Source organism: Solea solea, chromosome 12, assembly GCF_958295425.1.
Source record: "Solea solea chromosome 12, fSolSol10.1, whole genome shotgun sequence".
In the NCBI taxonomy this organism is placed as follows: domain Eukaryota; kingdom Metazoa; phylum Chordata; class Actinopteri; order Pleuronectiformes; family Soleidae; genus Solea; species Solea solea.
Genome location: NC_081145.1, coordinates 2,841,938 through 2,854,593, shown reverse-complemented (window position 1 = coordinate 2,854,593; position 12,656 = coordinate 2,841,938). Strand labels below are relative to the sequence as shown.

The window sequence follows — 12,656 nt, the reverse complement described above, 5'->3', positions numbered from 1 at the left end:
CAGTCAATACCACAAAAACACACCTTAACTTCACAACAGTGACTGTGGCAGTGACTTTAACAAAGAATAAGCTAAATAAATCAACTCATTGTCAGCCCCCTACAAAAACCTTTACACAGGCTTGTGCCCTTGCTCACCAGAGGACAGAGGTATAGGCTACAAATACAGACGGCATAATGGTCCAGCACTATGCCCCAAATGCCCTAGCCCTGGTACACAGCTAAGGCGAGGTTATACAGAGCCTGTGATCTCATAGGGCTGAGTGCGGCTTCAACGTCAATCACAGTAATGTTAGCTGACACACTGGTGAGGGTGTTGACAGGGCAAGGTCATGTGTCACTGTACGCTCATGGCCTGCATGAAGACCAAGACTGCCACTGCTCATGTCTAGTGTGAGGGGTCACCCTCAGGGTTTTAGACCCAAATTAATATCTATCCCTACATAGCTGTGCTGCACCTATCAGCACCACCACCACCACCACCACCCCAGTCTCCTGACTGAAGGTCTTACTTCACTGAAATTGCATCTACAGCAGCCCTTCATTGTCACACAATTAAATGAACATGGATGCTGCTATGTTTGCGCTCAATAGCTGTCCTCATCGATGCTAGATATTTGTTTAATGTCTTGTTACAGGTCTTGTGTGTGGTTTGAAGTCATTTATTATGCACTCACGCATTATCACTTTATCCTGACATTGGATCGGCTTTTTTTTGAATGGCGAGAATTGAAAAACACAGAAGAATGCAAAACGTGTTCATCAGCTCTATTGAAAACAAACACACATGGCCAGGAGAGGGAAAAGGAGGGGGAGCGTCAACGGTGAGGATAAAGCAGGAGACGATGGATGAATGCATGTACTGTAGGGAGGAGCTCTGTAGAGAAACAAATGATATACATACAGTACTGTGCAAAGGTTTCAGGCACCACCAGCTCTGTTGTTTTTTTCTGTCTGTCAAATTCTGTGATCATTGGGATTTGGAATGAAGTGATGCGACTTAAAGGTGACATCGAATGCTCGTATCGCACATATATGTTAGTTATGGAGGTCTACTTACATATATTAACTTGTTTTCATGGTCACATATATGTTAGTTATGGAGGTCTACTTACATATATTAACTTGTTTTCATGGTCACATATATGTTAGTTATGGAGGTCTACTTACATATATTAACTTGTTTTCATGGTCACATATATGTTAGTTATGGAGGTCTACTTACATATATTAACTTGTTTTAATGGTTAAAAACCTCCTAGTCTCTGCAAACGAGCCGATCAAAATATCTCCTCACTGACGCTCTTGTCAGCCGCGCTGTTTCAGACCAAAACCACACCCCCAGAACGTGGACTGTGTTGTGATTGGCCAGCCAACGAGAGCTTTCTCACTGTCCTGTGATTGGCCAGGTACCTGGAAGTGACGTAATTAGCACGTCAGCTCTCAGATACACAGCTCCCCCTCTAGCACGATGGATGCTCTGCATCGCAGCAGCTACAACAAGAGTAGTTCTTGTTCGGTTGAATGTACGCAACCGGATGTGCCCGGACTAGTGCCGCACCAGGAGGCGCTACGGTGGTGAGAGGAGTGGTGAGGATTTCTGATGACATCATCAGCAAACGGAAGTGCCAATCCGCTTTGCAGAGCCCAGAAAAACAATAAAACCATATTTTCTCAGCAGAGGCTGAACTGTTTGTTCTGAAACTTTAGGGTTTCATAAACGAGGTAATGACGCAGATACACACACACAAATGCAGCGTTAATTGGAGCTTCCGGTCTATGTCGCCTTTAAAGCTGCTCTTATATATTAGCGAGCTGTCAATGAGTTGAACTCATGCAACATGTGTATGTAATGCTCAAGCATGTATTGAATAAACCTGGCGTAATAGACGTTTTTTTACAGCAGATATTTCTTTCAATGAAATAGTAGGACAAACACAGGATTTACCAGTAACATTAATTAAGGTTCCAGTCCAGTATGAACAGAGCTGTGTTATTGTTCAAGTGTAAGGATAGATCACGCTACATACTTGACACCTGTAGAGGATGTTTGGTTTTTCTGAATTTTTTTTATTTATTTATTTTTAATAAACAACAAAAAACTGCATTCATAGTCTCTGGATGTGTTTCAGTAAAGTGAAATAGAAATAATTATCTATTGTCGTTATAGCATTGATGAAACAACAAATCTAATGATGGCCCAAGACTTCTGCACAGTACTGTATATATACATTTGTATACATATACATTTCAAATTTACATAAACAGAAAACTAAAGGGGCTTAACACATCCATTATTAACCTTGTCCAAAATTTTAATTTAAATTTTAAGTATATGTATTGTACAAATACATAAGTAGAAGAAGTACTTTAAAAACCACTTTGCTGCCAAATCAGCAAAACATTAGTGGACAATGTTATGTTTACCAGATGTAAGCGTGCTAATGCTGGTGTGTTTCAGTGCTCCTTCGCTGTTGATGGATTGTTGAATTTGGCCCGCCTGAGTTGTGAATCACGTTCACCTAGGCTGTTGACATTTAATCAATAAAGACCTGAACTGTTGCCATGACCCCGAGACATAAGAATTCAATTTGGTTTCCCCATATCAACAAGTGCAGGACCCCCATGGATGTCTGAGACCAACCGACAGTCACCTGCAGTTTATCTCAACATCTACACAGCAAATGAAAACTCAAATCTTATGCTCTATTTTTTACAAGACAAATAATCAAATGTCTTTTACAGTGTGTGGCAACAGGGTGTAATCAGGCTTGTGTCAACACTCCAGTAACAATGAAATGAATTACTAATGTTGACATGAAAGATTTAACCTTGTTGTGCATGAAAATTAGAAATCCATTTGTGTTCGATACCACTTTGCAAAAAAGGATTGTAGTTATGATGTAAATTGGAGATCTTAAAACCCCTAAATTTGCAGAGAAAGCACCATTTAGAAAAATGGTATTTAATGGTACAATGTATTTGAAGCTAATGTCACATAAAAGTGCTTGTTTTTAGGAAGTGCTTCAGTTTTTCTGCTTTAGATGTGTTTGTGAACTGATTGAATGAAATATATATATATATATATATATATATATATATATATATATATATATATTCTGTAATGTGGCCATAAATAGATGTGGCATACATGAATCTTTCACCTCAATAAATATTTTAGCTTTGCGCTGAATCATTTAAAGCACAGCCATTTTTGTTGTTCTCTGGGCAACATGTGCATGCAGTGCAGTGTACAAAGTTCTATACTTCTCCACCTCTCTCTCCCTCTCTCTCTCTCTCTCTCTCTCTCTCTTGCTCAGTGGCCCAGAAATATGGCACATTATGCCGCTCTGTTGATCATCATTCAGCATCACGCCCTGAATCTGAATTCAATGTAATTGATATGATTCCCTCTAAGGCAACATTACATTTACTATCACACAGAAAGGTTGACTTTAACTCTGCGCTGACTGTGTTGTCAGATGAACAGAAACAGCATCTGACTGTGTGAATTTGGTTTTAAGGGATAAGTTAAGTAAGGCAGATGCATCTAATGACTATGATACGTTTAATTAAAGAGATTGGTTTATATTTTAAAAAGCTTTGTTGTGATCTGACAACGCTGTGCAGTTAAAGAAGTCAACTGAAGGTCATTTATGCTTTCTGGCTGAGTGCAGATGCATGTGTAGAGAGAAATACTAGAATATGCATGACTGCTATTAGCTCTATGTTTAACCAGGCTTGCTTGTATATAGCGCTGCATCAGATGTGGTTTAGATCCATGCAGTATTTCAAAGATGGCTAAGATGAAGGCAAAGAACACTAAAGCAATTGAATCTAAGAATGATATTTTGATAAATTAATTGTTCAGGGGAAAATATTCCCACTACTGTATTTCCATTAAGTAAAACTCTATGCTAATGTCTCCATTAATAAACCATTTTGAACTGCACAAACCTGTATTACTTGCATTTGTTTCCACATTGAAAAATGTGAAAACCATGCTGCAAACTTGGCTGTAACAAAAAGTAAATAAATCAATAACTTAGCTGAGTAATTCCCTACTTACACCACATTAAAAAGCCTGACCACCACGTTACTGCATTTAATATGAAATTGTGTTTATATTTGCCACGTGTATCGCATCAGTGTGATGCATCCTCCCCATAATTTTGTGCTGACTGACACACAAAATGCTACTCTCATCTCATCCACATGTATGGAGTGTGTATGTAAAACATGTACAATTCAAACACTGGAGAGGGCTGTCTTTGAAAACTCTCAGGAGAGCGTTGATTGCCAGAGAAAGTTGAAAGACTATGTTCATGCGCAAACATTATTGTCCCTCCATTTCTTATATTTGATTAAAGTTCATACTACACATGATGAGAGAAGGGAGAAGTAACAGAAGGTTATAAATCCTTGTTTAATGCATCTCTACTGCAGACCCTCGGTTTTTTTCTCCTCTGCTCAAGACATTTTTGAGATGATTTAATTTTGAGGGCATTTCTAACCAATAGCTGCAGATTGCTGTGTTTGATTAACTCTGCTGGCCAACTAGATCTAGAGCTTGTCTGCATAGCAACATTAAAAACTAATGTAATGTTACATTATGCTAACACAACACTTACCATTTTACCCTTAGAGTTGAATATTTGTCACAAAGCCAGCTTGCATCCATCTGTTTCCCTCCCGACTCTTGTAAACTTTGAGTCAGGAGAGGCATTTCAATAGGGGGCGCTAGGGAACTGCCCCATCAACAATGCAGACAAAAGAAGTTCTGTTAATCATAAATAATTCAAAATATGAAATTGAAATGGATTACTCACACAGTGTATGGTGTGTGCCTGGTTGTGCACATTGGTGGTTGGTTAGTTCATTACTTTGTCTGTAAATATAAACGTTTCATGGGCGGACCGTATTTGACCATCCATGCTTGTGTGTATGTCATTCACCTGTTGGTAAACAGGTGACCTGAGGCCGATCTCTCATTGGTTCCGTCCAGATCCTCTGAGCTTCATCCCTGGCTATTCAAATGACACTGTCAAGGCTGTTATTCAAAACCCCTCCCCTGGTGTCCAACCCTGAAGCAAAGTATTCCAGTAACTCTAGCTGTGACTCATGTAAATACCTTATCCATGTAAGCATTACCTGAATAAGGCCTTATTCCAGCCATGAATAACCCAAATAAGATAGCTGGGTTATGCCAGTATTACCCAGAATGTTCAGACGTGTAAACATCTTACTCCAGTAACTACTGGGTCATCTCTTGTGTGCAGCGTCAGCGTTGGCACATGGCTTCTCCACAGCAGGTGACGATCATGTCTTTATAGAGCATGTACACAAACTTCTTTACTGTACATTTGTGCACGGCAAATTGGTTTGAAACTCACAATACACACCGCAGATGGTATCTCACGTGTCCCTCACAGGTCTGAACAACGATCATCATGTTTGATCTATAATCCATCACTTACCTCTCACTTCATTGCATTAAGGCTTCTCTGCACCACATAACTAGTAGAAAAACCTTCATGACATACGGAGGTTTTCTTTCAATTCACCATCATCTAATTTATAGTCAATCTATGTTTTTTGTAAACAATGCTGGGTATGGATAACAGTGTAACAGATTGCATTGTCCAATGGTTGCAGGTGACATCTGTCAATGTCCAGTTGCATTCAGTGCAGATGTCAAACCTAGTGAATAAGACTGAATAAACAGGTCTGGGTGAGGACTGGGCCATAACAAAGATTTTTCTGGTCAATGCATATCAAGCACCTTCCACAAAATTGCACAATTGGTTTTGACACGCTTGCAATCATTATATGTTTCTGTAAGCCAATTAGGAAAAACACTATCAATTAAAATTATGTTAGCTGTGCTCGGAGACGTCCACATATTTCCACTCATATAGTTTTTGTGGGTGAAACAGAGACACATGAGAGACTTGTTGCATTCACACGTCTGTTCAATGTGGTCACAATGCGTCTCTGACCACCTCCCAAAGTGGTTTGGCAGATGGGACAACAATCTGTCCTCGGGTGTTTACTGTACACCTGTACTTACAAACGGTCAGGCGCTATCCGATGCTATCCAGTCACAGAACATGCATTTTAATGTCAGGTGTAAAAGGGGCCTTAGATATAAATAACACGTTGTTTAGTCTTTGGTTGATGCTTTTTAAGCACTGAGTCTAAGACCATCAGTACTTTCCAGTATAAAAATAAAAGTCTCCATAAAAATATTTACATATTATGCATTGAACTTGATCTGTGTAGTTTGAACACTGACACACTGACATAAATTAATTAGGGCATGTCTTTGAATACAAGATTCTGAAGAATCTGTTGTGGTCCTCATTGTGTCTTAAAACCATACTCCCTCAGATATTATAGAAAATACACTTTGTGAATTAAAGTTTAATAGACTCACATCATGCTGACAGGGTTTATCTCATCCTGGGATTGTGTAGGCTATTATAATTTAGCTGATCAAATGTTGTTGTTTTTTATAAGTCATGCAATAATTTTCTTTGTGATCGTACACACTGAGCAACATTGACACATGGCAGGCTATATTTTGAGCTTTGTTTGGTCATATATGTTCCTATTTGTGTGGCAACATTCACCACTCAGCTAATCATTGCTTTACTTTGTGGATAAACTACCAAAATGATCATCGCTTTGGCCCATGGCAAAACCATGTCTCTAACATTAGTTCCATCTGATAAACATCAAAAGAATAATATGACAGATCAATAGCTCCATCTAGTGGTACGTGAAGGCACCATTACTACCCTGACCTCAAAACTGGTTCCTTATACCTGAGGAACAAATATGAACTCCTTGGCATCCTCCCATCCAAAACTAAGTTCTATTTCTGTCCTCACACTCGTCACAAGCACTGGTGCTGCTGCTGAACACAAGTGCATTACACAGAAATCATTGGAAAATAGAAATGCTTATACAATAAATAGAACCACAAAGTGGAGCTTCTACAATCATCAAACAGTGATATGCGCAGTTCTAACAAGATTTTTGAAAACATTAAAAGCAGTATTTATTTCAGGACTACTGTATTTTAAAGCTATATATGTTCTAACAAATAAACTCAGTGTACATATTGCACACTGTCATTGAACTGACCCCAATATGTGCAAGAGTGGCACATACATATTAATGAATACTATATATATATATATATATATATATATATATATATATATATATATATATATATATATTCTGTGTGTGCGCACACTATTTGTTTCTTGTTTTTGTTTGTTTTTTTTAACTTGCACAGTACATCTCGCGAGATTTGGCATCTCTGTAATGTGACAGCCAGGCCGGGACACGGCTAGCTGTGGTGGCTTGTCACTGCTAAAGCATTCGTCAAAGGTAACTGACTGGAAACTCTCTTCTGAGTTTAAGAAGTCTGTGAAACTATGTGTCTTGTTACTCGGTCTTTGTCGTGAGGAAACTGTAGGTGAAGTGTGTTCAGACAAGTCGTGTGAACACATGAAACAGCTACAGCTAACGCGTTAGCATTAGCTCTGAGGCGTGTAGCTAGTGTGGGTGCTGCCCGCAGGTGCTTCTGTTGAGCTCTGACCTCTGACAGCTTCTGGAAGACTCATCACATAAGTGAAATAAATGCACCGCTGAAGATGCTTAGCTATATGTACGCGGTGGAATGAATGATTCAGACCTGGGTTCGAGTTTGCATCGATTTTGATTCCAGTGATCACAGATACTGCCCTCTGGATGCATCAGTGCCGCACACACAGTAACAATAGTTAATGGGCACTGAGAAAAATAATCGATATTTTCTTAACGATCCAAAGTCTATATTACGTTCCTGTTGCTCGGACTATCTGGGACATTATGATTAAGAACTGAAACACGTGTGTTCTTTGCTGACATATCGAGAGAAGTTTATTAAATAAAACCAGTCAAAAGCTATTAAGGATGGATCAGTATCACTTTTCCAATATCACAGCCTTGAGGTTTGCTTTATTCTTTCATTTTAGTTCAAATAATCGCTGCAGCAAAGCACAGCAAAGCTGGGCGTCCCTCACTAACATTTGGTGGCCCATGTTTACAGTCTGTGCTTAGGGAAGTATTTATGTGACATTTAAGACTTTTTCTTGATTGTAACTGATTCCTTTGGTTTCTTTTAATCATATCCAGTCACTATGATTAGTATCGAGCTGATACGATACTGAATATCATAATGGCTCACCCTTAAAAACAAATGATCAACCCTATAATAAGTTTTTGGCCAAACAAACTAAGATGAGGATCTACATTTATCAGAGTTAAAGCAGTCTTTGTGATACTTTTAAATATGTTGTTGTGTATATTGTGCACGTTCATACTGCCATTTTTCATAAATGTTTGATATATCATGCAGCCCTCCAATTTATGTTGTCCATCCATCCATTTTCTAACGCTTTATCCTCCAGGAGGGTCGCAGGGGGTGCCGTGCCTATCTCAGCTGACATAGGGCAGTAGGCGGGGTTCACCCTGGACAGTTTACCAGTCCATCACAGGGCCACATAGAGTCAAACAACCATTCACTCGCTCAGTCACACCTACGGTCAATTTAGAGTGTCCAATTGACCTAATCCCCAAATCTGCATGTTTTTGGACTGAGGGAGGAAGCCACAGAACCCAGACAAAACTCCCGTGCACACGGGGAGAACATGCAAACTCAATTTATGTTATGTTACATGTAAATGAAATTTGATATTACAGGCTTGGATGACACTATGTGGAGAGGGGAGCCCGCTCCACAGGCTTTCCAGGCCCCAGTGGATGTCCATGCCAGTGCAGATGGTCAGGTGTATATGTTCAAGAGGAGGCCGAACGAGTCGGCCATCTCATCAGACGACGAGGAGCTCAGTTTGATGGAGATAAAGCCACAGGGTTTTCAAGCACAGGATCAGGACAGACTAAGCCGGAATGTCCAGCTGCTGGAGCGGAAGGTGTTAGACGGTGACAATCTCAACAAGCTTGCACTGCAATACGGCTGCAAGGTAAAGATTTATGAGTCATTTCAGGTGCTGAGCTCCTGTACAGAAGCATATTGCATGAGCCTGAGGAAATGAAAAGGACTCGAAAAATACATTTCCAGGGAGTTGTCGCAGGAAGCAAGTGCCATGCATGGGCGGGCAGGGCGGCCTGAGACACCGGGAGAGCCAAGGAGGGAACACAAAAGTTTAGTCAAAAATGTTCCCACCATGACCCTTCCTGGGCACAGCTGAAACAACACTTATTTTTATTAAATATTTTATATTTAATGGGAAAATGATCTAATTAATTCAGAAAAACTGAGCCTTTTATTCAGGTAAATGCAATATGTGTCTATACTCCATAGTGCTCCAGTAATTGTACTAAATTAACATTGTCATTCCCTTTTTTGCCAACAGGTGGCAGATATAAAGCGGGTGAACAACCTAATGCAGGAACAAGATTTATTTGGACTGACATCGATCAAAATACCGGTTCACAAACACAGCTTTTTAATGGAGACTTACTCAGACAGAAATGAATCTGCCACAACAGTCAAGTTTCAGGACAGAACCAGATCCCAACCACACCTGCAGGAGGCTGCAGACTTTCTAATGGAGATTGATAATGACATTGAGAAACTGATCCAGACTACAAACAACCAAGAGGATGTGTTGTATAACTCAGAGAAAGAGCAGAAGTTTGGTGTCAGAGGCCGGACCCTGAACAGACACGGTTCTGACTGGAGAATCCAGTGGTGGAATGCTGTAGTTGCCATGCTCCTGATCGGCATCATCCTGCCATTATTTTATGTCATTTATTTTAAGATAAAAGCTAATAATAATAATAATAATAACGTAGTTTTACCTACTTCATCAGTCACCTCTTTAAATCAATCAGGAACAAGCCTCAGTACAAGAGGACTCGAGCATTTTCAAGAACCAGGATAGACTTGAGTCTCAAACAGGTTCGATGGTCTTAGATGTTCGTGACAATCATGAAAAAGTTAATTAATATTGCTCTGTGCAATACCAGCCTGTGAAGATCTGATTCTAATAATGTTACATTTGGGTGAATATCATTGAATATCATTGTTGTTGCTGGTATTAAGTGTAACGGTACATGTTTATGTTTTACATTTACCTTAAGAACCTTGGTTTTAATGATGCACATACAGAGATGCTCAGTGTCTCCAGCATGAGGGTGCATTATTACATATTAAAAAACTGTGAAGGTAGATGCAGATGCTACAGGAGCTGCAGTGAAGTGAAGCCAGTGTGCAAATGTGAGAGTGGGATGATGATGATGATGATGTATCAAGCAGCTTCCATAGAGATTTTACACTCCGATACTGTGTGTGTGTGTGTGTGTGTGTGTGTGTGTCTGTCTCTGATCCTTTTGCTTTGAAAATATTGTGGTAGAAGTTTCTCAGGTGCTGGACTAAATGTGAGGTTTGTAATGGTTGTGTTTTGATCCTTTGAACAACACATTCTGAACAATGTGCTTTTAGGGAGAGAAAAGAAAGACCTGCCGTTTGTTTTCCTTCTCATAATTCATCACAACTTGCCTTTGCTCTACTGCCTGTCGTCACTATTGACACATTAACTGTCATATCAGGTGTTAAACCTTCTGTCTGTGGCATATTCATATATTTGTAAACTGACAAAATGGGACATAATTTGTGTTCCTCTGTTGCCAAAACTCTAAGAGGTTATATTCTGTGTATGACATAGATGTGAGGATTGTTTGTGTGCCTTATTTGATCTAATTTATTTATGTCTTTGTTGTTATTACCATGCATCGTGTGCCTTTTCTCACTGCCAAAACTCAATTGTGTCTACAGTAACAGTGTGGTGCAATATGTTTTTTTTTTTTTATTGTATGTTGTCATAGGACATATTGCAATCTGCATGTTTGATTTTGATGTTTGCTCCTGTACAAGTGTCAGTTTGAAGTGCCTTAAAGCCTCGTTATATTCATATAGTATTACACAGTCCAGTGGGTAGATGAGGTCTCCATGAATTTGTCACTTTTTAAGGTCTGAAATATTTATAATTTAATGAAGCCAGTGAAGGATTGTGTTGACATATTTCTGAAGAATCAGTTGATGCAATAGATTTTTGAAACAGTCAAATTAGATTTATTCAACATGTTTCTGTTTAATAGAAACTTAAACTTCGTGAGCATTAGCAGCACCACAAACCAATAGCAGACGAATCAGTGCCAGCATGAAAGGACGATTTGTTGTTGGATTATTGTATCCAATTGTATTAGCTAAGTGTTCCTAATAAACTGATCACTGAATGTGGTACATTATTCTGGGTTTCTGAACTTTATTCACGCACCCTTATATTTTTAGTGTGCATCCTCACATGCAATACAAATATAGACACAACAAACTGGGTTAAAAACCACACAACTTCTTTACACATGACAGTATGAGCTGCTGAGGGTCAAAGAAGAAGGAAGGTGAGTTAAGTGACTGAACAATGCTTTACTGCAGTTTATCCCATACTCCTCACTCCTTGATTTATCAAGTCATATTTAAGAGATGCATGTTTTTCACTTTACAATAAGGGTAACAAAGAGCATTAATAAAGGTAAAGTATGCGTAAGTAATGCTTAAAAGGTTTGTGTAATCATTATTTAGTGCTATAATAGATAAATAAGTGTCACATGGGGGAAATCAAATCAATAACTGTTAACTAAAGAAAGGCATTTACAGTTACTTTTAACCATCAGTCAGTTACAGTTATTACTGACATTACTAACAGTTACTTTTTAACATAATATGTTACTTAATCATTTCTATAACCTGAATGGCATTAATAAATGGTCAGTTCAACTAAACTATAAATGAACAATAACATTATTCACCATGAAAAATGAGTGAAATCTTTGTTAATAAAATGAATTGAAATAAATGTGTTCAAACGTGTGGTGTCCGTATATGTTTGGTCTCTTTCTCTAAGGGAGGCCATAGCACTTACAGTATGCTGAGTGGATCAAATGATATGTTGCATGTCATTCAGTAAATGGTGATAAAGAAGTATTTTGAGGAGCTTATGAACGAGGAAAAAGAGGGAGAGAGAGAGAGAGAGAGAGAGAGGATGACAGATGGGGGAGAGATGCAGAGGATTACTAAGGGAGGAGGAGGAGGAAGTGAGGGCAGCTACAGTATAAAAAAGGATGAAGAGTGGGCAGGCATTTGGTCCAGATGACGTATCTGTGGAGGTATTGAATCAGTGAGTGCTATAGTGATTATATTGGACAAAGGAAGTTTAAGATGGAGCTGCTGAGCAAGAGGAACCTTAAACCACTACCTTAAATGTAAAGAGTTGTATATACAGTCTAAGACAACAACACATTTTAGTAAGGGTACTATTAAGTATGGACTGTATGGATGTGAAAGTTCTGTGAAAGCATGTGTCTGCATGTTGTAATATTTCTCATACTCGACAACAAATCTAATGGTGGCCTAAGACTTCTGCACAGTGCTGTATACATTTAGAATTTTAAAATGATAAAAAGGTTTGATGAAGTGCTGAAGCTTAAAGAATTCAAACATAGTGAGGAGGAAAATATACTCTCAAATCTGTGCAAATAGCTTTTTAATTTGCCACCAGAGAGCATATTTACACAGAT

At 38.9% G+C, this 12,656-nt stretch overlaps 1 protein-coding gene across 1 annotated transcript; it reads left to right on the top strand.

Annotated features, from left to right (window-relative positions):
* Nucleotides 1–7,319: 7,319 nt before the first annotated feature.
* On the top strand, nucleotides 7,320–11,103 carry lysmd4 (LysM, putative peptidoglycan-binding, domain containing 4). The gene is made up of 3 exons (XM_058645638.1): nucleotides 7,320–7,400; nucleotides 8,757–9,037; nucleotides 9,431–11,103. The coding sequence occupies exons 2-3, from the start codon at nucleotides 8,771–8,773 to the stop codon at nucleotides 9,959–9,961; spliced, it is 798 nt and encodes a 265-aa protein (XP_058501621.1). The 5' UTR covers nucleotides 7,320–7,400; nucleotides 8,757–8,770; the 3' UTR covers nucleotides 9,962–11,103.
* Nucleotides 11,104–12,656: the final 1,553 nt, after the last annotated feature.